At 36.2% G+C, this 27295-nt stretch overlaps 1 protein-coding gene across 9 annotated transcripts in view; it reads left to right on the top strand.

Moving 5' to 3' along the window:
- Positions 1–26742, top strand: part of LOC148958081 (cadherin EGF LAG seven-pass G-type receptor 2-like) — a 58613-nt gene extending 31871 nt beyond the window's left edge. For 2 of the 9 annotated variants that reach the window (XM_089113849.1, XM_089113848.1), the window contains 19 exons: positions 3321–3392; positions 9279–12094; positions 13635–13770; positions 14669–14722; positions 15035–15124; positions 15276–15368; positions 16969–17070; positions 17661–17795; positions 18391–18469; positions 19053–19159; positions 19702–19872; positions 20466–20594; positions 21232–21396; positions 22219–22424; positions 23072–23201; positions 24085–24392; positions 24819–24887; positions 25269–25337; positions 25608–26742. In XM_089113849.1, coding sequence (XP_088969975.1) covers positions 15330–15368; positions 16969–17070; positions 17661–17795; positions 18391–18469; positions 19053–19159; positions 19702–19872; positions 20466–20594; positions 21232–21396; positions 22219–22424; positions 23072–23201; positions 24085–24392; positions 24819–24887; positions 25269–25337; positions 25608–25722 — 1824 coding nt within the window. In that variant the 5' untranslated portion in view covers positions 3321–3392; positions 9279–12094; positions 13635–13770; ... (1 more) ...; positions 15035–15124; positions 15276–15329 and the 3' untranslated portion in view covers positions 25723–26742. The other 7 variants (XM_089113846.1, XM_089113845.1, XM_089113850.1 and 4 more) reach the window with 5 other exon arrangements.
- The last annotated feature ends 553 nt before the right edge of the window (positions 26743–27295 follow it).

Here is a 27295-nt window from a genome sequence, read left to right as displayed (position 1 = left end):
GCTGTCCTGTAACTATGTTATCTAGCTGTATCTGTACAGTTTGTGTTTGCTATGTTGATTGATGTAAACCAGAATTACATTGCAGTATTTCTTGGCCTAAGTCTTCGGAACCCGAACACGCCACAACGGTGCCAGATCGAGGGGTTCTAAATTTTGGTGCGAGAACCCATGAATTTCAAAAATCCAAAACATCAGTTAAAACGGGCAAGGGACTATTTTTAGATAAAAAGAGGTTCGGGTTTCACAAGTTTTCTTTGAGAATGGCCCGTCATTAGCTACACATTAAAAGATTTTGAGCAGCAGAAATAGAGAACAATCCATCCAATAGATAAAATACACGAATAAAAATTATCACGTGATCTTTTCTCGCTACTATACTAATAATTAAAATGATTAAAAATATGTTGCACATCCATAACAGAACTTCTCAATATCAATATCAATTGTAGGAACATCATTATCAGCGTTCCTATAATGGTATTGCTCACCTATAATGGTATTGATTTTCTAACGAGATCAAGATAAACATTTTATAAGGGATTTGACCGTGATTGCTGACTATGGGCGTGATTTCTGCGGTCAAATCCCTTACAAGTTTTCAAACTTCATTTCTCTGTAAAATCTAAAATACAAGCACAAACAATATGATAAATTATAACCAGGCTAAAATTATGGTGATAATACCAACTCTGAGCTTAAAAAAGTCGTATAATAAAGTTTCCAAAAATTTCCAAAACGAGGCCGTACGTCGAATTGGTGTATGGATCGACCAGACTAGATAAACATAAAAAAAACTTCAATAAAGATAATTATGAAATGTAAGATAAAAAAGAAATTCTGTCAGGGCCCTCGAAATTTTCTTTGCAACAAAATCTTTTGCTATGGGAGTTTAAATTGCACATTATATGGTATGGGGGCTTATTCCAGCCGATCTAAAAAAGTCTTTCATTGAGATCAGCGGGTTGTTCCGCGGTCATTCCCTGTTCGTTCCGCTAGTTCTCTCCTCATTCCGTGGTCGTTCCGCTAGTTCCGCGGTCATTCCTCGGTCGTTCCGCTAGTTTTGCGCACGTTCCGCTAGTTCCTCGTTTTAGCAACGTCGATTCAGTTGGTGATTGAGCTTGCTCTCGATTTTTGTTGAGCGTTGTCGAGCAGTGTTGAGTGTAGTCGAGCGGGGGGTGTTCAAACGCTCTCGACTTTTCACTCGATTTCTGTTTGATTATAAAATCCCTCCTGCGAAGTGGCAAGATGCTGTGAAAGCATACTGACAACTTGGCGCTTCGTTGAGTCCATTTTTCCCCGTGTTTGTTCATTAAGCAAGTTCATAGGATGTTTTTGTTTGTTCAATAAGCAAGTGGAAGCTTTTGACAATAGTTCTTATTGGGAGCTATCTATGGATCGAAGGAATCTGGCCATCTGATTCAAGGCCGCTTTTGAATCGTCTCTACACATGAGATATGAGCCTTTGGTAATTGTCAGCAAGGATTGGCGCCAATTTTTTCCACTGATGCCTCCCATTGTTAACATTGCAAGCAGATCATGAAGATGCTTCTAATTTTGTTTGCCCATTTAGATTTTTGCTAGCAGACAGCATAGAAGCGAGTGCTAACGCGCTTTTCATACTCTTGAAAAGGCAAATCCAGTATTTCCGTTTCGACGAATTCACGAAATGTATTAAAAGCTAGTTTCTTTTCATGAAAAAACAAAATCCTCTGTTCTTGTTTTGTTTCAACCTTTTGCGCACTTAATTTGCGTAAATCTAGTATTAATTCTATCAACTATTCAAAAGTTTGTACAGAAATGTATTTAGAGGATCTACGCCATCTTCCCACAATGCATTGTAAAACTCTAGCAACCGCTGTTCGTTTTTTGGTTGCTCTCTGCCTTGGTTAATTTCAGGATTGATATTCTGCCAAATGTCTTGCGTTTTCTTGCATAAGTATTTGACATAATGAGATTTAGATACGACAAAACAAGGTTATTTTGAACTTGAAACTCAGATAAGACTTCCATCGCAAAAGTATGAGAATGCGTCATCTATTGCTTTGGGTTTATTAAAGATTAAATGTTATTATTTTCTACTCTAACTTGGTGACAGTAAAATCTAGACGCCTGTAAAAGCACCAACGGAGACACCTGTAGGAGCGAGTCGGCCTGTCGTTTGACATTTGCTTACTCCGGCTCTTGGAGTCAGTTTTTACAATGTCTTGTAGTGTAGAAACGCCGACACCCAGAGGTCACCTTTACTCTTTTTTCAGTACTCTTTCAAACATAATGATTTCTCTAACTCCATACATCTACCTCCATTAAAATATTCGAGATTTTGTTTTCCAACTCATTTGTAATGCTGATTTTCTTAAGCCAATTTGCGAAGGAAATATTTACACAATACAATATTGATAAAGTAAATTTATGTTTATTCAATTACAACCGAGGTTTGTCCAACAAAGACCAACTGTAACAGCAAATCTTTCTTTGAAAGCGCTGTTTGCTGTATTCAGAATGTCCCTGTTAAGTGCACCAAAATAAAACGGGCTTTTATCATTTTAAGCAGCTCTGCATGTAGTCGATTCTGGCTTAGAAGAGCTCTTGGTCAAAAAAGTCAGTTAATTCCAATGTCTTCAACCTAAGGCTCTCGCGAAGGTTTCGATGAAATAATTGGCTCTTCCGAATAATTTTATAAAAAGCAACAGTAGTATGTAGAAACTTGTGACCTTTCCGGCCACTGATGGTTCCTCCCCAGCCACTGATGGTTCAGTCCAACCCCCACTTCTTTGACCCTACCAAGTAACATGAACATAGCAAAGGCTTGAATACATGACATCTCTTTAAAGCAAATCTCCAAAGATCGTGAATTGCGAACTTTAAGGCCTTCCTTGTCGTCACTTTAAGGCCTTGTAACACCACTTGTAAGTTCTTTGATTTAAGTAGTAAGATATCAAGAACTTCTTTCTTTCCAAGTCATATTAACATTGACTTTCTTTGACAGAGAGAAGCTTTCTATTGAATCACAGGGGACATTTTGTCACAGCCTTAGAATGATCAGTCTTTAACCTGCATGTTGAACGTTATAAGAGTAAATACCTTTTAAGGGGCTGTTTGCCGAGACCAATGTCAAGTTATTCCAATATTCTTCCCAACATGTCTGCTTAATTAGATATTATATTAAAACCAACGCAAGTACCCATGCCAATGTATTTAGTTGGCAAATTTCACGCTGTTTCGTCGACTTTTGTGCTCCGAAATTCAGATTTAAAAAAAGATACGGTTATTTGATTTATTAGTTATTTCGCCTGCTATAATTAATTATTCTTTGGTTACAGATTGTGCAAACCACAGACCAAGATTTGCTAATACAATTCTTGTGGTACCTACTAAAGAAGGCACACCTGCTGGTAAGTTTGTTGGTCCGTGTTTTGTGCTGGGGTTTGCTTGTTTTAATCTGTTTCTTCTATAGCAGATGTTATCAGCCGAGGAAACTCCAAACTGCAACAGATCGCAAGACTTGATACCGAAATGTTCTTTTCATTTCTTCATATATCATGACTGTTAGGTCTTCCTTGGTAAAAATATCCACATTTCTCAATTATTAAGGTCAAATCATGTAGCATTTATATATGACTTTGTCAACACATAAAGCTTGCGTATATATTCTCAATACTGATATATGCTTATAATCACAGCTCGAATTTGTCCTTAAAATTTTACATAAATCTTTCAACGAGTCTATTGAATGTCTGAATTGAAAAAATTCCCCAATAGACTGTAAATCCAAGTTGTAGTAATTATAAGTAGTGTTTAGACTTGCAGTGTGAGTGAATCACTGTGAATCATGATGAATCACGCAAAGCAAGTGACTTCGCTTACGTCTCCTTTTCATTTTACTTTTACAACGTTTTGGGGTCAAACGCTACACTGATACATATTCAAACGCTAATCCGCTCGACCGCTTTGGATATCGCGTATTTATGGTAGATAAGTAGGCCTTTTCCTTGGAGACAGCAATAAGCCTCGAAGCAGACTTTGTTTTCCCAGCACAACTTTTTGTTTCGATTTTTTGCAACGTGCCTCCTTTGCCTGAGCGGATAACCGAAAGCTTACCGGTGGCGCGAGGTCGAGGTTTAAGGGGCGATTTTGCCTGAATGAATAAGCGTAATCTGAGAAGAACAGCAAATGGCTGTTTTTCGCGGATATCGTTAACCGTCCTAAACCCCTTGTTCAATGTGCCGACGTATAAACATATCTGCTGAAGGGGAAACTCTCTGATGTTACCATCACTGAATTTCGTGCCAAGAGAATTAAAGATGATGTCATTAAATTGCTCCCGTTTGGGAGAACGCAGACTATTTTGTTAATATACTCCTTAAATTAACTACAAAGTGTACTTTAAGTCTGATTCGTCTATCAAACAAACTTTTCTTTTTTAAAACTGCCCCGATTCTTAGATTTTTATGCCCCAGAGTTCACCAGCCACCGTCACTATCAATGATGCTCAAAATGACTTCAAAATGTCATACTTGTGCCTGTTGTGATACATTCACCATAACTCCCCCCCCCCTTGGATGTCCTTTTCTCTGACACCATTCTTGAATTTTCAAGGGTAGCAAAGTTTTTTTTCAATTCAAGCACCCATTTATTAGTATTTCTTTATTGCCCCTAGCCTTTTGTAATAAATGTTTCCAAGCAAGCAAAACTTTCTTCAGATTTCGCCTTCGTCAGCTGAATTGAAATTCTCTCAAGAACCAAAACACATAGTTGATTATCGAGTATGCAGATGAATTGCTATTTTTCTGTATTCTTGTTAGGCTTATTGGTGGAAAACCTTACTTTAGAGACCCTAGGCTGTTATAAAATTACACTTTGCCCTTTATTAGGCTGATCGGATTCTCAATCTAATCTTAAATTGTTATTAAAAGAAGAATACATAAGACTAGAATCTGTCTTAGGCAAGCAGTTTATTGCACCAAGTGCAAATTAAAGTTTTACTTGAGCTGATCTCCTCCAGTCGCTGTTTCCGTATTTTCGAAAACGTAGCATTTCTCTATTCGTGTTGCCATAAGGATCTCAAATGGAGCCCAAAAAAGCAAACTTGCTTTTTTCTTGATTCTGTCTTTTCTAATTTATTTTGGCCTCCCCTCCAACGCAAATAAGTGGCTCGTTTCTAAACACGCCCACGTTGTTGCCAGTGACCCTGAATATCGAAAGGAAACCCGAAAGAAGCTTATCTCTGCTGCCATTAATGCTCCTAGACACTTCTGTGAATTTCCATTTGGATGATAATACCCGAAATCAAGTGGTCCAAACGCATTAAAAACTGATGCACGTCTTTATAGCATCCTTAGTTCTGCTCATCAAAAATTACTTCATAACTTTACTTGACGTATCTTCCTTCAATTGGCCTCAGCTATGGTCTGCTTTTTGAGTTCTTGCCAGGATAATTATTGCTTTCCCACTCTTGGCCCTACATCTTATATTTGACTATATGTGATTGGGGTTTTAAACTGGGAAACAGCATTTTAATCAGCTAGTTTGTTAGGTTGTAAGTTTTATAAAGAGCCGATGCATGTGACACGAGAGCCGTGTTAGTAACTCCCCTTTCTTTGAAAGAACTTTAAGATACTTTTTGAAGAGGCAGGCTGCTCTTTGGTCTTGTTTTGATGGCGCGTATATGAGTTGCTGTGTTAACGATTCTCACATCCGGTCTCTATCTAATTGATGTATGTCGATAATTAACTCTGTTAGTAATGCCTGGCTATAAGGATGTTTCTTGACAATGGATAGTTCAGGTGACAGTGCTGTTTAAAAAAGACCTTACGGTTTTTCAGGCAAAAATAGGTTCTTAAATACAAATTCTTAATCTGAGAATGACAACCTGTAGGTTTTTGAATTCTTAGGATCTTTTTTGCGGGAATTCACTGTAGCCCATTTACATGCACCCTAATCCCTCTCTTGATAAAGCCATTGCTATTCCTCTTGGCCATCTCAAATTACGTCAAATACCTTGCTGTGATTCTCTGGTGGCTTAATAAGAATCTTTTCTGGTAAGCTCTACTCTGTGATGATACCTTGCATGTCTTAATAGTTGATCTATTCACGCTTGACACGGCATAAAAGATTTTCATTAATCATCAATCGCGGCTTCTTATTCATTCTTGTGATTTAAGATTCAAATAATTCCCGTGTGATCATTGCAATTCTCGACGTGTAATTCAGTTTTCTGTTTACGCTGGTGCCTGCGGTGGGTTAACTGAATTGGCATTCTGTTGGGGTTACCACCGTAAGAACTAGTTCTCACAGCTACCATCCCCCGCATATGGCTGAAGATAATTCCCAACTCAAGTTCTGCTAGCGCGATTGACTATTTGATTAATAACAAGCTGAATTGACATTTGAATTGCTGACACCTTTGCAAGCCTTTCTTTCCCGTTGTGTTATTGATGATGCGATGCGATGCCGTCAACCGCATTCGCGTGTATAGTCAGCAAGGCAGATACACAATATTGCTAACTAATACATTAACTCGAAGCAGGACCTCTGATAAGTCGTCTAAACTTAGAGTTTCACTCCATGCTCTCAGTGTGCCTATCAAAATACAGGAAATCTGAGTCATAATTTGACTCTTGTCGATAATTATTTGCTGATGCCATACCAGCCTCGCTTTCTATGTGATATCCCATGCAAGACTATTCTGTAACCAGGGTTTCATTTCTGTATACATTATTTCAATGCTTTTTGTTTTTGATAACTATTTATTCCTGCTATTAAACTTTCCTTTCTTTCTTGTCTTAAAGTACAAATTACAATGCTCTTTACATACATGTAAGCAAACTTTGAACTATTACATCAGTTCGTAATGTGACAAAGAGCTTTGTAACATTAAACAGGTTCCATAGAGCTTTTTTACCATTTATGTCGTTCAATCTAATGGGTGCTTCTTTTATACATTCGAATATTCCATTTTTTATCTTTATCTTTTTAGAATGACTTTTTTCTTACCAGGCTCTAGAATAATGTATACTATTTGTTCCGCTGCTGAGGCATATCTTTTGAAACCTTACTAAGGAATGAAAACCATTTTTCCTGTTCTGGGCGTGATAACTGAGTTTCCTCCTCCAGCTTTCTACGTTTTGATCAACAATGTGCCGTTTTCTGAACTCAGCTTCTTTCTTTGTCTTATTTTGTTATCAACCAAGTTTGCTATGTCTATTAAGGAACGTGGCAAAAGGTATAGAGAGAAAAAGCTAGACAGTGGCAGAATGATATTGAAAGATATTCCTCTGTAGCAGCGATATTTCTGACTGTTGTATTGAGCACTGAAGAAGGCCTCTATATTTGGACGACATGGTGACAAAAATTTCTAAGAACCAAATAATACCCTTTATATTATCCTGGGCACCAGGTCATCAAAAGAGTAAAAAGAGGGATAGGGACGCCCCTTGTTCTACCTGTTACTTTTATGTTATTATTGCATGAAATGAAAGGCTTTGGTACCCAGAGAAAGGCTCTGAGCCAATAGTTCTTGCCATTCTCTATGTTTTTGCACCTAACTGTTAGGGTGCTATTCTAACGTCTATTTGCAGTCCTACGTCCTATTTTCTCAGTACCTTGTCAATATTTTTCCTTTTCCTTGCAGCCTTGGTCACGTTATTCACTAGCAGTTACAATGTTTCTTTCAAAATTACATCGGTTTGTTTGCAATTTACTCTCGAAACGTCTTGTTGAGACAGACACAGGTTTGCACGCTCCATCGATAAGATTATATCCAACAACCTGCTGTCAGTCCACCAGCTTTTCACGGAGTTCTGTTGCTCACGGCTTTGCTAACAATCTTCATTCACACTCGTATTCAAAGGCTGGCCATTACGGTTGTATTTATCTAAATACCTCCATGTGGCTGCAAACACATTTTGTTCTCCAGCCTTTCATATCGTATATAAGGCGGGACTCACAAACTTCTGCTGATGTATATACATGGCAGTGAAATTTGTTTTTAATATTTAATATTGTGGTTAGTATCTGTCATGTGTACATCCCTGAGCTTTCCTATTCAATGTCCATGGAGCCTTCGCCCAAGTGACGCCGGATTCATACCATTTGTCATATACTATCTAGCTAAAATACATTATACTATGGTATCTCTTACCCTGCATCAAGACAAGAGATTATCAAAATTTTTCTCAAATTTGAAATGTTTTTCGGTTTGCATTGAGAATCACGTGATGTTCTGCGATATTCTTTTATCCACGAGAAATGATAATCACAGGGAAACATTGAAATGGTATCATTAGTTCTCGCTCAGTGGTATAATGTCTTGGGTGAATGAAAACGAAAGAAAATCAACTACCAACAAAGGGCTGTACGCACTCAGGCCTGCAGCTTAACGCCACTTCATGGTGCAGGTCGCCTCTTATAAAAAGAAATTCAACTTTATGAAGAAGAAAAAAAATGTGTCCATTGTTATCGTTAATATATTATTTCCTATATTATAAGCAAAAGAAAGAAACTAATTTGCAATATGTAGGATCAATTCAAAGGTTGTAATATCCTTTTTATGGACGCCTTTTTGCAAAGATTTCATCTTGTTTCCCAATCGCAATCAAGAAAGCAACTTTTTCACAATGCAAGTAGAACATTTTCATATTCTCAAGTTTCATGCAATGTTTCCCTTTTTTATTTCAATATATTCAACCCTTCTCTTCAAAGCTCAAAAAATCAATTTCAAAGGAAATCTTTGGTAAGGAGAATTGATTTAAGAGACAAAATGTCGTATATGCGAATGCAAGAGGGTGATAATGATCTGGATTTTTTGGACAAAATGTGCAGATTAAGAGATCAGCTACTCGAAATGGGGGGCTCAATGCCCGAAAATGATTTTTGTGAAATAGTGCTAGGAAAATTGCCTACATCTTATAACAGCTTGCGTACAACATTGGATACCATTGGAGAAATGGACTTATCATGGGAAAAAGTAAAAGGCCTAATTTTGACTGTTGCTGATCGTGCACAAATTGCTGGTAAAGGGGAATCCTTTGATAATGCTTTAACGACTAGGCCAATAAAGAATTGGAAATCAAAATCTGATGGTAAGAAATGTTTTAATTGCCATAAAGTTGGTCATTTGGCTAAGGATTGTTGGGGTAAACCACAAAATCAAAAAGGTCATGCTAAGGGTAAAGGTAATGACAGCAGAAATGTAACACACACCAAGCAGACCTTGGTATCATCAACTATGGCACTTACTATAGATTCCAATAATCTTGAGACTTGGATTATTGATTCAGGTGCAACTCAGCATATGTCATCACAGGATAAAAACATGAGAAATTATGAAACAATACAGGATGGAAAGAAAATTTATCTGGCTGACAATAAGACAATTGAAGCTAAGGGTCAAGGAGATATTACAATGAAATGCATTATACCTCACGAGGAATCTAAAGATGTTACATTTGGAAAATTTTTACATGTTCCAGATCTGCAAAAGAACTTAATTTCTGTTCCATCTAAAACCAAGAATGGAGGATCTGTACAATTTTCATGTGTATAGTTTGAAATTTCTACTCAAGAAGGTCTTGTGGTTGTTGGCCACAAAGAAGGAAATCTATATGTTCTGGATTGTGAAGAAAATAGTTTTCCTGCTACTGCTACTACAGCAAATCTCACAGGAAGTCAGTCTTTGGAAATTTGGCATTTATGTCTTGGACACTTAGGCTATGATAGTGTGAAAGATATGGCAAGAAATGACATTGTCACAGGAATGAAAACTGACTCATACAATTTTGATAGAGACTGTGAGGGATGCTCCTTAGGCAAGCAGGCCAGAGAACCGTTCTCCAAGAAGGGAACAGAACATGCCAGTGATATTCTACATTTGGTACACACGGATGTCTGTGGTCCTATGCAAATTGCATCAGATGGTAGTGCCAGATATTTGCTAACCTTTATTGATGACCATTCAAGAATGACAGTTACATATTTCATCAAGAACAAATGTGAAGTTCTGGAAAAATTTAAGGAATATGTAAGAATGGCTGAAAACTTCACTGGGAAGAAACTGAAATGTCTGAGATCAGATAATGGTGGTGAATACATCTCTAAAGAATTTGACAACTTTTGCAAGCAACATGGAATAATTCAAGAGCCAACTATTCCAAGAACACCCCAACAAAATGGTGTAGCAGAACGCATGAACAGGACATTGTTAGGAAGTGCAAGATCAATGTTATATCATGCGAAAATGCCACTACGATTTTGGGCAGAGGCCATCAATACTGCAGCATATATAAGAAACCGTTGTCCTACAGCTGCACTAAAAGGGTGTACACCATATGAAGTTTGGTTCAAGAGAAAGCCTAATATTTCCAATTTGAAAGTATTTGGCTGTAATGCTTACGTTCATATTCCTAAAGAGAAAAGGCAAAAATTGGATGCAAAGTCCACCAAGTGTATTTTCATTGGATATGCGGATTCACGAAAAGGATACCGGACGAAAAGGAAATCTCACAGCAAATGCTTTTCTGTCCATTATTCCAGAAGCAAGCATTGCAGAGCCAAGATCAATAAAAGATGCTTGGAATGGTGAATATGCAGAGAAATGGAGAGAAGCAACTGACTCAGAGTATGAATCATTGCTCAAGAATGAAACATGTACACTTGTTCCATTGCCTAAGAATATAAATATTGTAGGCTCAAAATGGGTGTTTAAAGTGAAACACAGAGCTGATGGTACTGTAGACAGATTCAAAGCCAGACTAGTGGCACAGGGATATTCCCAACAACAAGGTGTAGATTATAATGAAGTTTTTGCACCAGTTACAAGAGCAAATTCCATTAGAGTAATTCTTTCCATTGCTAATGCCATGAGCATGGAAATCCATCAAATGGATTTGAAAACAGCCTTTTTGAATGGCAGTTTAGATGAAGAAATCTACATGAAGCAGCCAAAAGGTTATGTAGATACAAAGAATCCAGATTATGTTTGCAAATTGCAAAAGAGTCTGTATGCTTTAAAGCAGGCTGCAAGATGCTGGAATAGTGTGATTGACCAGTATTTTAAAGACTCTGGTTATGTTCAAAATAAAGCAGATCCATGTGTGTATGTGAAAAACATTACTAGAAATAACAAGAAGAACATCATGATTATTGCTATACATGTGGATGACCTTATTTTAGCTTGCAATGATGCACAAATGATGGAAGCTGAGAAGGCAGACTTACAAAGAAAGTTTGAGATGAAAGACTAGGGAGAGGCACATCATATTCTCGGCATGAGTATCTCAAGAAACAAGGAAGAGCGTACACTGACCATCTCACAAAAGATGTACTTAGAGAATGTTCTGAAGCATTTTAACATGCAGGACTGTAAGCCAGTAGCAACACCCATTGATCCTAATCAAAGTCTTATCAAGCTGAAGGATGATGAGAAATCCGTTAATTTGCAAGATTACCAAGCAGTAATTGGATGTCTCACATATGCCATGACGATTTCAAGACCAGATTTAGCTACTTCAGTAGGGATTTTAAGCAAATTCATGTCAAAACCGGGTCAGAATCATTGGAAAGCTGTAAAGCGTGTACTGAGGTACATCAAAGGATCTCTAAACGTAGGATTGAAGTTTGATGCATCATGTCAGATATCTGTTGATGTAATCGGTTTTACGGATGCTGATTGAGCAGGAGATGTTGTTGAAAGGAAATCCACCTCAGGATATGTTTTTCAAATTTGCGGTGGTACAGTCAGTTGGCGCAGTAAACGTCAGGAAATTGTTGCACTATCGTCTACCAAAGCAGAATACATAGCTCTTTCTTTTGCTGCACAGGAGCTCATGTGGCTGAGATCATTCCTCAAGGATTTGGGATATGAGCAACAAACTAATATACTGAATGAGGACAATCAGGTTGCCATTGCTCTTTCAAAGAATCCTGACAACCACTCCCGGACAAGCATATTGACGTTGATATCACCAGAGACCTTGTTGAAAAGAAAAGAGTGGAAGTAAATTATTGTCCTACAAACAATAATTTAGCTGATCTTATGACAAAAGGACTTCCTCGTCCAAGATTTGAAGAACTTTGCAAGAAACTTGGAATTATCAAGGTTTGATTAACATTATTGTATGGTTCTATTATTATTATCTTTTATAACTATTATTATCATTGTTCTGTTCAGAAGACTGAGAAAAGACTCAACGAGTGGGATTGTTAGAAATGATGTTTCATCTTTACATGAAGTACTTAACCTATTAGATTTACCTCGTGCTTTGTAAATGCAATATGGCTGATTTCGTTTCATTGTTTAATATGTTGTGTATCATTTTCGCATATCTACAACAATCTTCCGCGTAACTCTAACACTTTCCACAAGATAACGTTTCAGGCGAAGATAAAAACTAAAATTGTTCACGTCATGTTGTTAGTCTCAAAAAGTATCTAAGTCACCGTAATTATATCTAGTGCAGAGCGAAACGCAATTTTCTATTTGAGAGGGGGCTTCTTGTAAGTGGATTTCCAGCTTGACTAAGCAGCACATCTGCCAAAAGAGAAAGCGAGAGATAGCAAGAGTGACGTAAAACCTGTAGTGACAACTTTCCTGTCCATTGCAGAGAGATGTCTGTTTTTGAAGGTTACTCGCACATGTTTTTGAGAGAAGGAAACAATTTAGAAATAGAACTATTTGTGTGCTATTATTGGGTAGTGTTCTTGAACTTACGTTTCTCTATAGATTTTAGAGGTGTCTGCAAAGAGCGTCTGCCATGGTTGTGGTGGTTGTTTTGAAATGGCTGCACCATATTTGTTTAGTGTTTACTTCAATTTTAGTGTCCATGGCATTCTAGATAAATTTACCCTTAGCCTCCTGTTAAAGTTGCCTTACCAACAACCATCAGCCAGGTTAAGCAATATGATTCATTCCTAATATAGTTATCTTTTTCAACATGTGTTTGCTGCAGCAACAACATGTGCTTGTTGCATGTGTTTCAACAAGAAATTAAGCGTTTGCTGCAGAAAGAGATGGAGCCCGATATCATAGAATTTCATTTTGATGCATAAGCATGCTGTAAGAGAGTCTTCAAGAATTTCCCGAGATTTCAGTTGCGAAATCTAAGTATAATGTTGCTTGCAGTAATTGCTAGCCAGTAGAAAGAGAGTCAAAGTCTGATGAAAAGAAGTATGCACTTGCTCAGGGTGTTCTTCATTTCGATTTGAATGGAAGAAATCGATCATTCTTACCTCTGATTACAGTAGGTTCCCGCATATAAGAAACCACTTTTTAAATTGAAGCCTCAAAAAATTTCTTATTTTAAGATACCTTTTTATAATCAGGGTAAAAGTTTCTTATATATAGGTTACACATTTTTTAAATAAGCAACTAAGCTTTAAATGTTGGGTTGCATTACAAAATTTAGGGGATTATTTCTTGGCATACAGGAATAAAGTATGACGGATCTGAAAAAAGAAACATTTCGATTTCAGACCTTAAATTGTTTCTTATAAAAGGAGCCCTTTGGAAAGAATTTGAGGCTGGTTTCTTATACAAGGGGGTTTCTTATTTGCCGGAACCTACTGTAGTTCTACTAAAGTCAACTTGCAACATAAAGAGGGTCTTTTGAAAACCGTAATTTTTTGTTTTCTGATTCCAGGAGCAATTATTGCGATTATCCAGGCCTCAGATTTGGATAATGACGTCATCTCGTATTCCCTGGGAGATGATGCCCGTGGTTCAGGATCAATAAAGACACAGGTGAACTTACTTTGAACAAAGTGCTGGACAGAGATGTGAGTAATCATGCTTTGTCGAACGAAAACCATGGATTTCCTTTTCTTTGCTTGTTATAAACAATAAAGATTATGTTGCAATTATTGTTATGCTTATGATTTGCTTTAAGTTTATTGAAGATTAGTGAAATAATATAATCTTTGCTTGGGAAATTCTGAACATATGGTACTCGGTCATCTTACAATAATGATTTGTTTTGAACACATTTTTATTATACTATTCTAATGCAAACACATTTTTATTATTCCATTTTGATGAAATATGAAACTACGACTTTAGAATGAAAACTGATAGAGTTTTATTGTAAGTCTAGGGTTAGTGCCTGTTAGTGGCCAGATTTGATTTACAATCTTAGAAATTATTCAAGCATCGGTAACTAGAGGAGACAAAGTGCAAGTTCCTTCCACTAAATACTGTTCACAAAAATGCTGATTAATGTTTATGTGTGTGCTTTGTACATAAAATGAGTCACGTCTGTGAAAGACGACTTTTATATAAACTTTAAAAACTGTGTTGATGTTAGTAAGCTGACTGTTCTATACAGCATTCTATGCCTGCCAAAAATACTTAGATCACCCAACAGTCGGAACTTGGTTTTTTATTTGATAATTCTTTTTCTCGAGTACTGCTACTTTATCCACGAATCCTACAGAACAGTGTTAAATGGCGACTCAAATACGATAAAATCACACAAAAAAGGCTCTTAACTCCATTCTTAATCTGACAATGAACCAGTTTTTTTAGACAGGAAAGGGGCTGGCTGAATTCGCCTTTAAAACTGACGTCAGCATACCAAGACCTTTGGCAATGACTGTAGGTCAAGATATTTAAGTTTGCAATTTTTAAAGACTTTATTGAAAAATGTTTGACTTGATTGAATTTACTATCTCTTTTCAGGACATCATCACCTTCACTATATATGCAGCAGACAATGTGGAACCAGATAAAAAGGTACTTTTATCCACTTGATTGTTAAAAACTCATTATCCACCCAGTAAGGCTCATTTGTCAGTAAATTGGAGCCATGTGGAAAAAGAAGGAATAGTAGGATCTGAAGACCATGCTGAATTTTATTTTTATCCAAATTCAAGTGTTTTGGTGATTTATAACATGACCTGTTGATGTCTTATGTATGTCACAGGAATCACAATCTAGTATTGATCTCTTAATTGCTAAAATATACACTTTTTTGGGTTGATCATTTGAATGATTCAATGATTAAGAAATCAGTAAAATCATTATTTAATCATTTGACTATTTCAGACAAGCATTCGTGTAAGTGTACACGTCAAGGATGAAAACGACAATCCTCCAATTTTCACTGGAACACCTTACGTAGCCAAAGTCAACGAGGTAAACTTTTAGCTCAAGCTTTAATGCTTAAAGATATCTGAATTCATTCAGAAAGATTTCCAGACATAAATTCTAGGTAATGGTAGTCATTTTATTCTAAATTTTGCTTGTCATGATTTCATTGGCATTGTTTCTCTCTTTTGTTTATTAGACTTTGGAAATCGACTCATTTATATTCAGAGTAACTGCTTCAGATGCTGATCAAATGCAAGAATTGATCTATGATATTGTCGATGGCAATATTGTGAGTAAAAACATAGCAGTTGTTGCTAATCTGCTGTTTGTTACCTATTCCGTTGTTTGTTATCTTGATTAAATTGTACAGAAATGCGACTAGATTCGTTGATCTCTGATATGTGGAAATCACGAACTCCAGAGTCTAAGGCTCCAGTCCCTGCCTTGACGAAACGTTAGAGTGGAGAGATTAATCTTAAGAAGACACTAATCTAAATGCTCCGAAAACTGTGATGATATAAGAAACAAGTTTATGCCTGAAGCATAATTGCCAGATGAGCATATATAGAAATGCACTTCATTGTTTACTTCAGTTCATCTTTAAAGTGAGATTTGGCTGCAATAGTCAGCCGTGAAAATACAATTTCAAGATTTGGTTATAGAGACATTCTTTTAGATAATGTTTCTAGGGACAGTGTGAAATCATTTAATGGACAGGGTTAGAATTGTTCTGTGTACAGTGTTGAAATTGCTTTAGGAAAGTTTTGAAGCTGGCAAAAAGTCTAATTTGAGATTTTTTGTAAATAACGCGGGCGCTGTTTTGTTTATCAAGCACTAGAGTATGAAACACAAATACAAGCCCATTTAGCGTTGTTATTGATTGATGTAACTAGCTTTTTATGGCACTATGAGAAGCAAGGTCGGTGTCTTCAATAAAACGGCCTAAACGCTGTGATTATCATAAGATTGTTTAGCACCCATTTGAATACAGTCAATGACTATTGACCAGTAGCTTCCCTAAGACGCCGCCGCCTTGAATTTCAACCAATCAGCAGCAGGTACCGTCCTGCAATTGACCAATAAGATTTTAATCCTAATTATCGGGAAAGCATTCGTCTGAAATATCTTTTTAATGGCGGATTGATCATTTTGAGACGTAGATCTTAGCGTTTATATTAGGATTCCTGCAGTTTTAATGGTTATTCTATTTGCAAGCATCTTTAAGGCTGGAATAACAATATGACCGGTTTTGGAGCATAATTTTTCCGTAGCTTTATTCGTTTTTGGAACGTTAAACCCTTGTCAGAGATTTGATTAATTTTTTTATGTTTCTAACTATAAACAGTTTCTGTCGTTTACGAATTTATTCAACAGTTGGAAACTTTAGTAAAAAATTGCTTTTCAATGATGCATCGCATTTAATTTGATAAATTAACATCGAATAAAGATCCCAAGAACAACCAATAAAATGATTTTTTGTTAACAACCAAGGATATTCTTGGTTTTTATCGAATGGAGTTTCAATAACAGCAAATTTTAATCAACATATTATTTCCTATGCATTTGTGACAGTAGCTTTTTTGTACTGGAAAGTGAACAGTGAAAACAGCAATTTTTTTGCAAAATTTTGACCTTTATTCAGAATCATTTGGTTTTTAATAAAGCTTTGATGCGGATGACAGTGTTTTACTGTTTAATCGTAAAGTGATCTTTAATTTACATCCCAAATATTTAAGCAATATTTATTTTACGTTTAAAATGTTTATTTTATGAGTTTGATTTAGAGCATAACATTTTATAAAGTATTCACGAAGAAGGAAGAATATGTCAAATTATAAGTGATTGATTATTTGAAGCCACAATCATTTCAAAATACTTTTTTGTTTTAGGGGAATGTTTTTAAGATTGACAGCTATGCTGGAAGAATAACTACACGAAACAAACTTGATTACGAAAAAGTACAGCAGTATATTCTTAATGTTTCTGTACAGGTACGTTAGTGTGTTTCAAAACTAACATTATTTTATAAAAAATATGCTTTATCTTGTTTGCTTCGAATTTCGAATAGCTATCATAATTTTCATTTTATGGACGTTAATTTAGCATATTCATCTCTTATATGCAATTTGATGTTTTTCCTCACTTTACTCAACCAATTTTTGTTATGTTCTCTGGATCTTAAATATAAAATTGACATAAACAACTATACTTAATTAAAAATATAAACTGGATATTTTATTTCGGAATTTCTTGATAATTTAATCAAGATGTTCTTTAAATACAGGGGAAGTTCGGGAGAGGAGCCCTCAAAAGACATCATTAAGAAAATAACTCATCTTGAAGATTGTGAATTTTCCAGAGTCATAATACTTTACCTTTTTGCTTGTTGCACGGGTAATGCTCATATTTTTCTTTTGTGCGATAACTACCATTAAGGGGCATTAACCAAGACGTGCACTAGTGTAAAACCAACAGAATAAGACGGGGTGAAGATCCCCTACATTAATACTTAGTGATTAATTAAGAGGTTACTTCATAAGGGTTATTTTACTAAGAGTCAATTTTTGATCTATTTGTTCAGGATGCCAGACCCCGTGCTAAGATACGACACATTACATACACTACCCTCACCATCAATGTTCTGGATGCTGATGACAATGGGGCTGCCTTCACAGCATCCAATTTTACATCGCATATCAGGGAAGGCATGTTTAAGGTAAGGCATTGGCAATTATGGAAGAAGCTTTAGGCCGATAGGGGTATCAAACAAATGATGTTACCGATCCTTTTCCCTGGCTACGGTTCTGTTTTTAATATTCCACATTTACAACTTCAGACCCCACTGGTAACTATTCAACTAATACCATCAGGTTTCTTGAAACTTTTTTGCTTTAATATTCCATCACAAGGTTCACCAGAGATGTCTTTGCATCTATAGCCACTGTGTTAAGAGCTGTCTGTTAAGATGTGAAGGAGATAGAACAACGCATGGGTTCGCAACAAACAGAACGATAATTTGATTATTCACTTCAACGGCCTACACACATAACTAACTGTAATGTGAAACTGATAGCATATTATATCTACATGGGTCACATGAGCTAATGCTCCTGCGCATAATGTTTTGCTACACAGTTAGGTTACTACACTGTCTATATGAAACATGATATAGAATATATTTTCACATGTGATATTTTACATCCTCCCAAATTGTCTTCATTGAAATGGCCTTCCTATGTATTTTACTAAAGCTTGTCTATGATTCATAGGCGAATTATAAACATTATTTTCAAATGTTGTATTTTTTTCAGAATTCGTACGTTAATCGTGTTTATGCTTATGACATCGACCGTGACCTGAATGCCCCTGTAACATTCTCCTTGAATCGAGGTATTTTATAATATTTTGCTACTTCAGCAGCATTATCTATGCGAAACCTTTTGATTGCATTTGTTGTTATGAAACTTCATCGTTTATAGTCTCTACTCTCTTTGCAAAATTCCTGCAAACTTTTTCCAAAATTCTATTCATTTGTATAGTTAACTGTGACCAGCTTTTGAATAAATCGTATATTGGGTCTTTTTAGATGCTTTTCATGAAAACACCTCGTCTTGTTGCAGATTATCTAAAATTTCATTGAATTTTTTGGCAGACGGGCCTACAGATGCTCTGCTGCATCTTAAAGTTGGATAAGTGCCATAGGTTTTGGCTTAGCAAGGAAAATAAGTAAAAAGTGTAATCAGAAGTTAAAAAATTCATGATAAGAAAATTCATCATAAGGAAATTCATCATAAGGAAATTTTATATATAGTATTTATCATCTTTATTTGATGTTAGTATATATTTATCTATTATTAATCAGCTGCTTATCAGGTCCATATTCGTTACTCTTTGTTAGGCAACTTTCTATTTCTCCACTTGGCATGAATATTGAAATACTATTTTTAATTAGTTGTTTTGCATTTATTCACAGATAATGATCCCGAAGGCATCTTTAACATCGATCCAAAAACGGGCGTTGTGACAGCTAATGGGAAAGTGGACCGTGAAGTCATTTCAAAATACGTCATCGAGATTTATGTAAGCTGATGTAGAAATTTCTTAAAGCAAAGAAAAACACTAATTTTCTTATTCATACCAATTTACTTTTTTTAAATCAACAGCTGAATACGATTTAGTTTTTCATAATAAGCTTAGGACATTTTTTCAAATTATATTATCAAACTTTATTTTTTAGATATTGCTGTCATATATAATTTTTGTAGTTGGTTTTTGGTTATTGTATAGTCCTGAGCATTATGCTTGGTGATCGTAATGTTCAAGGCAATAACTTTTTTCTAATTTTCAACGATTCTTTGTAGTAGCAGTGAATAAAACAACATTAATCAAATATATATTATTCAAATATCAATTATATACAATTGTTTTAAGATTTTCTCTGCCTTTCTCGATCAATCTTTGTTCAAAATTATTTCTTTAAAATACCGTCTTGTCAGCATTAGCTTTTTTCAATTAATACCCCATTTCAAGAGAACAAATTTTTTTAAAAATAATATAGTGTCGTTAGCATCGGAAGTTTATCACAGGAAATGTGTTTAGTTAACTTCTGTCTACAATCTTAGGCCAAATCGACGCATCATAAACCAGCCAAGGCCTTGCTGATTATTTACATCGATGACATCAACGACTATGGTCCACAATTTGTCAAATCCGCTTATTTTGCTGAGGTCATGGAGAATTCAAACATCGGCGTAACGGTACTGAAGGTCTCTGCCACTGATGCTGATGCAGAGGTAGGAATTCCTAATTTACGAGCAATATGGTGTAACTTGTAGGCTTTGGGACGTAGCCTAGGAGTTACAGGACGAAACTGGTGGGATAGGGACGAAGTTTACGTGTGGAAAAGCGTAACTTGTGGGCTTTGGGACGTAGCCTAGGAGTTACGGGGCGAAACTGGTGGGCATTGGGACGAAGCTTGCGTGTGGCAAAGCGTAACTTGTGGGCTTTGGGACGTAGCTTACGTATGACAAGGCGCAACTTGTGGGCTTTGGAACGAAACTTATGTGTGACAAGGCGTAACTTGTGGGCTTTGGAACGAAACTTATGTGTGACAAGGTGTAACTTGTGGGCTTTGGGACGTAGCTTACGTGTGACAAGGCGTAACTTCTGGGCATTGGGACGAAACAGGGTCAAAAGTTCTTACATTAGGCTCTTGTCATTAGGTTCCAGGACTATTTTGATGATAACTTTGTCAGTGATCCCTGGCAATGTGGGTGTTTGCTCGTGACGACGGGTGGTTTTGGGCTTTAACGGTAAAAGGGCGTACCTTGTAAGATGGTCGTATATTATTTGTGCCAAGAGTCATAACATCTTCTACATTTTACAGGGTGGCGAGAAAAGCTTGATATCCTACGAAATATGGAGGGATGATGGAACCTTTGGTATAAAAAGCGATGGGGTAATTTTTGTTAATGCCACGGTTGATCATGAAGAAAACGCACTTTACAACTTCGTGGTAAGAAACTGTTTGAAAAATTCACTTTGAAATCAAAAGCAACTTTAGGTTTAAGAAAAGTAACAGCTATAATAAGGATGAGAACTAAGCAAAAATTGAAGAGTTAAGAAGGTGTACATGCTAGATTTGATGGAAAGTACGGCAAGTTTTGAGTTGATTAAACTTAATCAATAACAGAATTTCTATTGACATGCGGCATCCATAATGTGCTCGCCTTTCTGATTGGACCTTTTCGATCCACAATTAGGTATATATATTATCTAGCATTTTCGATCATCATTCTAACGTCTTGAGAAGTGTCAGGAAAAATCTTAAGTATGTATAAAAGCTGTTACAAGTATGTGTGAAGAAGTATAAGAAAACGGAAATCATGCTAGGGGCCAGGAAGGTCTAGGTACCTGGAACCAAAAAAAATAAAATGTGTGGTTTTCTAAGCCATTTTCAAATTCTGTACCATCAAAAGTTTTTTGCAAATCATATGGCGTAATGTAAAAGATTTTTCTTAGCAGTATTCCCAACCCTGCTGGACGAAGCAGAAAGTTCTATTATAGGGAAAAAGATCCAAGATTGTCATTTGTAACTTGTTATTAAAATGTTTTATAGCAAATAATTCTACACTTATGTCTCTGCTTTCAAGGTAATCGCCAGGCAGGAAGACAAGCCACCTACTTTCGCTCATGTTACAATTCGTGTTAAGGATGAAAATGATAACAGCCCACAGTTCATTTTCAAAAAGAAGCAGGACAAGGAATATTTTGGCACAATTGAAGAAGGAGCTCAGGCTGATGTACAGATATTACGTGTAAGTCTCCAAAGTACAGACTTTTTTGTTATTAATACTTGTCTACACAATATCAAGACAGTATATTTAAGAAAGTATAATTTATTGATGAGTACATTTAAGCGCAAAGTATTATGATAATGATGATAGTATAATAATAATAATGATAATAGTAGCTTCAACAATTATTTGCTGGTTTCCCTGCTTTTCCTGCCTACAAGAAAAGAAAAAATGTTAAAAACCTAATTTACAATTTGCAGCTCAAATGTGTAAGTAATAATGATAAAATATGAAATAAAAATCGTGTTAAAAGAACTAAAAATTCTGTGATTGCCATTTCCCCTTACTTTGTCATAAAAACACCCCCACATCGTTTGGAATCTGTTTTCTCCCCGACCTCTGCTTCAACTTCAGTAGCACGTAATGTGATCACTCAGAGAAGGGATGCAAATGACCAAGTCAAAAGTCCAGTCATTACCTCATTAAGGCTACAAATAGAATCGCCATAGCGAGGGGCAATTCACTTTTGTAAATAGCTTACAAGATTTCCACGAAAACAAAAGGATTTCCAGGGATTTCAAGATAAGCAATAGGATTTCCAACGAAAGTGTAGGACTTTTTCATGAAGTGATTTCTCCCTCGGTTTTAGAAACACTTAGAAAGGATTTTACCCACTCCCCCCTTCCCCAGACAAATAGATTTTCTTTCCACTGATCGTACCAGCTGATCATTGTGCAAATGAACTTCTGGGTATAGAATATGACATGACAATATGAATAGATTTGTTTTAGCTAGACTAAATTTCAATATATTATTACTTACTTTACCGATATCCGCCAACAGGTTCTGGCAACTGACAAAGATGCTGATGTGAACTCTGTTGTGACGTACAGTATTGTCCCTGATGCAAGTGGCTACTCTAAGAAATTTCGCATCGATGGCAGTACGGGATGGCTGTCGACGGCTGTGTCTCTAGACAGGGAGGAAGATTCTAAAATCAAGTTGCTAGTCAGGGCCACTGACAATGCTAAATGTTTTGAAGATCGACGGTAGGTTTCTTGGCATTAGGTTCAAAGTAACTGAATCCTCAATATGATGATAAACCATTCATAACTCAAAAACATTTCATTCACAGCAATAATTAACTACTACATTTCTATTTAATACTTGAACCACAAATAACAATTATTTTTTACAAAAAAGGAAAACTACGTACAGTAGAAAGTTTGGTATGTTTGCTGTCAAGTGTCTAAAGTCTTCATACAAGTGTCTAAAGTCCTAGGACACGAGAAAGGCTGCTGTTTGAACACATAATATTTTATTGAATGTGTAAGATATACAAACAAATTTGCTGTTCACTATTTTATGCTTCTTCATTTTCATTTAGGTCATTTAGGAACAATGCTTTGAAATAGTTGTTTTTGTTATGCTCTAGATTTGAGTTTTTTGATGGCCTTTGTTACGAAACCATGAATTCAACAAGCTGGAGCTCTGATGAAGTACCGCGTTGAAAACCTTTTCTATTGGTGTCAAACGTTGGGAAAATTATCAATTATTTTGATAAAATTGTTTGATAAAAGTTCTCGACTTAATTAAGCGTGACTTTTGGCAATCACGTAGTTTGCCTTTTCATCAGAGTCATAAGTCATCCCGTGATAAACTGTATTTAAAGGACTTTTTTAACGTCTTTTTACAGCTCTGCTGATGCAACGGTCGAAATAGAGGTTATTGATAAAAATGACAATGCTCCAATCTTTGAAGAGACTAAAATTGTTGTGAGGTTGTTTCAAGATGTCAGACCACATACTGTTGTTGCCAATGTCAAGGTAATTTTTGCATGCAGGAATTCATTCAATTTCAATTCATATTCATTTTAAAAGTTTCTTATAACTGAAATGTATTCAGAAAGGAAAAACACTTCGAGAATAACATCCTCACTATTTTGAATTTTTAAATTATAAAAGAAAACAGTTGTTACCAAAGTATTTCCAGGTAAGATCTCCAGTGCCTATATCTCCAGGGCCTAGAATTTATAAATGTCATCTTGCTACCGTCAGTATAAATATTCAGTAATTGTAATTTTTCATTCGAAATTCTTATTATTTGAAATGTTTTTCCTTTTTTCCAAAAGAGTGGGGGTAATGGCTCTTCTTACATTCCAGGAAACTCTGCTCTATTTTTATCAAACCAACATAACCCTTCTCACTTCAAATTTTTTAGTCATATTTCTCTTTTACGAATATATCAATCATCATCATCAACCGCCATCATCAATCCAATCGAATCAAGTGTATTCTTGCTCCAAGAAACTTAGTTTTTTCCTTACCATACCAATGTTATCCATCCCCTCTTGAAATTTGTGGATTTTTATTCCTCCCTACAATGCCTGCCAAAGTCCTTGGAACACCCTCAGATCTCTGTGAATTCGCGTGTCCCCTTCTATTTCCCATGTCAGCAAGGAGGGTGTTGCCCCCTTTCCCCCTCATACATAGTGGTTCGCTAGCTGAAAACCATAGCTATGTAAAAATGTATCACTTGTACATGTAAGATTATTCATATTTCCGTGGCACAACATTGTACAAGGAGGGGAGGGGATGTTGCAGCTCGTGCACAACGTAGATTATAGCAAGTGTTCCAAGACTTTTGGCAGGCATTGTAGTTTATATTTCAAAAATACCCCCATGATCACGGTCCTCTTTCTCCCTGCAGGCAACCGATCGTGACGCAGGTCGTTTCGGTACTCCAAGATACTACATGATATCAACGAACAGCAGATCATTGTTTCTACTCAATACAAAAACAGGAGCAATAACAGTTGCGTCTTCTCTTATGCCGTACGCTAACAGTACGTTCAATATGGTTATCGGAGCTAGGGATGATGATGGTGGGGTTATGTCGAACAAAGCGAAGCTGAGTGCTACAGTCATCTTCAAGATCGAGCCTGCAAGTGCAGATGTGCTATGTGTTTCACTTATGAGCGCATATTTGATGGAAATTAAGTCAGCACAGTTTAAAAGGTATGTTTATTAGGTATATACGTAGTTTATTAAATAGAAGACTTTAGAGTATATATAGAGTTGTACATGCTTTATGAGTTGAGGAGTAGGCCTGTTTTAATTGCTATGCTGTGTTCAAACCCTGTACGGTTATTTAGTAACCCTCTGAAAGTGCTGATCGAAAAGGCTTCAGACTCAAAGCATAAACACAGAACTCTCCTTGTGAGTATTATTAACTAAATTGTATCATAAGACTTAACTAAAAATCTGGCAACTAAATTTGATATTAAGAATTGAAGTCTTAGATAAGAGTAAAAAGTTATATCAAATGTCACAAACTATTTGTTGGAGTTTGATTATACTTGCAATGTATGCCTAGGAATTGCCAAGTTTTTGTTATAATCTGTGCGTGAGTAATACAATTAACGATGTTATGATATCTTCCAGGAACCTTCAAGAGCTGATTGGTCTGGACATCGAGATTGTTGAGATTCTTCCTCGAGAAACAAAAAAGGGGTACGTTGATGTATTCCTCCCCTCATTTGTTTTTAACTTGAAATTTTTGTATTTTAGTATTTTTAGATTGTGGTAACTATCAGCCGAAAACTCTCACTAGAGTCCGATATTTTGGCAGATTAGCTATTTCAGAGAGGGTGTCCTTTTAATACTTTTAAAAATATTGGACCCATCACTTTAAGTGGGTATCACTCTGCACGAATCAAAATAAGTACATATAAGCTGTAATTTGTTTTAACCAAAACAAACTTTTTCTGCATTTCAGAGGTATTTTAAATTGTACAGAAATATACTATGGTACATATATTTAAATAAGTATAAATACTCTCTCATACTAAACTTTGTTGAGTCTTCTGCAAGATCTTTCTGATTTCTATGTAGCTGTGAAATCAAATTCAATGCTTACAACAAAACCACCAAGACGGTTGTCTCCAGACCTGCTGTCTTAAGGTAAGCTTTTTGATCAATATTTCTTTAGTTATGAGAAACAGATTGGAGGGTGTAGTAAATGAAACATCAAAACGTGCAGAGTCCAAAAAACGTTATGGTTCCACGGCTGTGAGCGGGGGAAGGTTATCAAACGGTGCAATAGTTTGGGAAAGCCAATACATAATGCCGCCGTGAAATTGTTTTGTATGTGAGCAGTATTTGAATTATTTTTTTCAGTAATTTCTTCTAATATACCCTACTAAAATTATACTTTACATGATTTCGTTAAAGGATTTATCACAGTCTTGGGGAGAAGTTAACAGATGAATTCAACTCAAAATGGAACATAACAAGATGGAAAATCCCCGAGTTCTCAATTGAATGGAAGATCTCTCAGATATTCTAGTTTTGTCATAAACGGTCCTTCCAAAATATCGCATTTTATGCATGAACCCTTTGATTCGTGGTAGCCTCGCTTGTAAATCGCTTGTAAACAAATTCGTAGTTTTTCAGCCTCGCTTGATAACATCCATGTGACCAGTGTCCATTACGACTGTTTACTAAAGCGTTTCCATCAGCAACAACATCTTCATTTACCGAAATGAAGTCAACAAGCCTCTCTAAATCTGCATGTGAGTTCCAAGTATAAAGATCTCGAGCTAAATATACAAATGGCGTAACAATTTCATTCATGACCTTGTTGATCATTGTAGACCTAGCATAGTTTTCATCGTTACTTTCCATTGTCAATACTTTAAGATTTTTATCAAATTTTCATATCTTTTTTAACAACTTTACAGTTTGCCTTCTAGTCAAATTCACATTGTCAATAATTACCGTAACAGGTTCATGCAAAGGAATTTTTGAGCAATCGATTCTTTCAAACTTTTTGTTAAACTTAGGCCCTGTACGTACTTCAGGACAAGAGTATATCGTCCTGTTTTTCCTGCTCTCGGCTATATAAGACTTCCCCAGGTCTAGTTTGGCCTCAATATCAAGCAACATTCTCTGGAATTTGTCGTATTTTTCTTCGATTTTCTCAGCTGCTTTACCCTCAACCGAAACACGAATATCAATCAAATCTAATACCAATTCCCGCAAACTCTCGACGACCTCATGATTGGTCACACAACTTTTTGCCTTTCTGGTATTTCCATTAAGGCCCTTTTCAGGTTTAGACTCGTTTGAAGAGTCATCTCGTAGGTCAGGTATGTAACGCGTGATTGGATGCTGATAGTCTTGCAGAAGCGTTGTCTCGTGGTTGAAATACCACAAGACTCTTTTCTGTTTATAAGCACACATCAACATTAGTACAGCAATAAGCAAAACCAAGAAAAAGTGCCTCCTATATCTGGTCCTATGAGGCATCGCAATCCATTTCGTACCTTTAAACTTGTGTATCCAAAGACTAAATTACCTTTGAGTTTGCTTCTTGCAAAGAAAGATACCTGTTGATACTTTTCCTGCAAAAATTGTATTTCTACAATATATCAAGACTCTGATATCTTAGGCCGTAAAATCAAAGACCAGCATGCACGAAACTTCTGGTAGGTGAATGAGCAGGTTGTCCGAAAATTTCTGCAATGCCACAAGCAAAGCGAGGCTTTAGCTAATGGCGAGATAGAGGCAAAACAAAAAGGAAATCATTCGAGTAAAAGCAGGCCAAATCTTTATGACTTATTACAACTTAATTTTCTATCTGACCATGTAGGTTTGTTTTCCTGACCATCTCACCGGCCATTTTCTCCACTTCTGACGACCCTGTGCTGTCCTTTCGTACTCTCTGTTGTTTAGGCTAGTCCAGCTTTCAATATTTATCAACCTTTTTTTCCCTTGCCTCGTCCGTCACTGATTCATCTCTTCTAAACCTGTTTCTAGATGTTGTTTTGTTAAATTGACATAAGTACCCATGAATTCTACTTTTCTTCCTATTATTCTCAAAACCTTTTCATTGATAAAGTTCTTTCTACTATATTACC

This window comes from Rhopilema esculentum, chromosome 18 (genome assembly GCF_057945365.1).
Source record: "Rhopilema esculentum isolate cy_ngs chromosome 18, ASM5794536v1, whole genome shotgun sequence".
Classification (NCBI taxonomy): domain Eukaryota; kingdom Metazoa; phylum Cnidaria; class Scyphozoa; order Rhizostomeae; family Rhizostomatidae; genus Rhopilema; species Rhopilema esculentum.
Note: the sequence above shows the minus strand (reverse complement) of the source record. Positions and strands in the feature narration are given on the sequence as shown.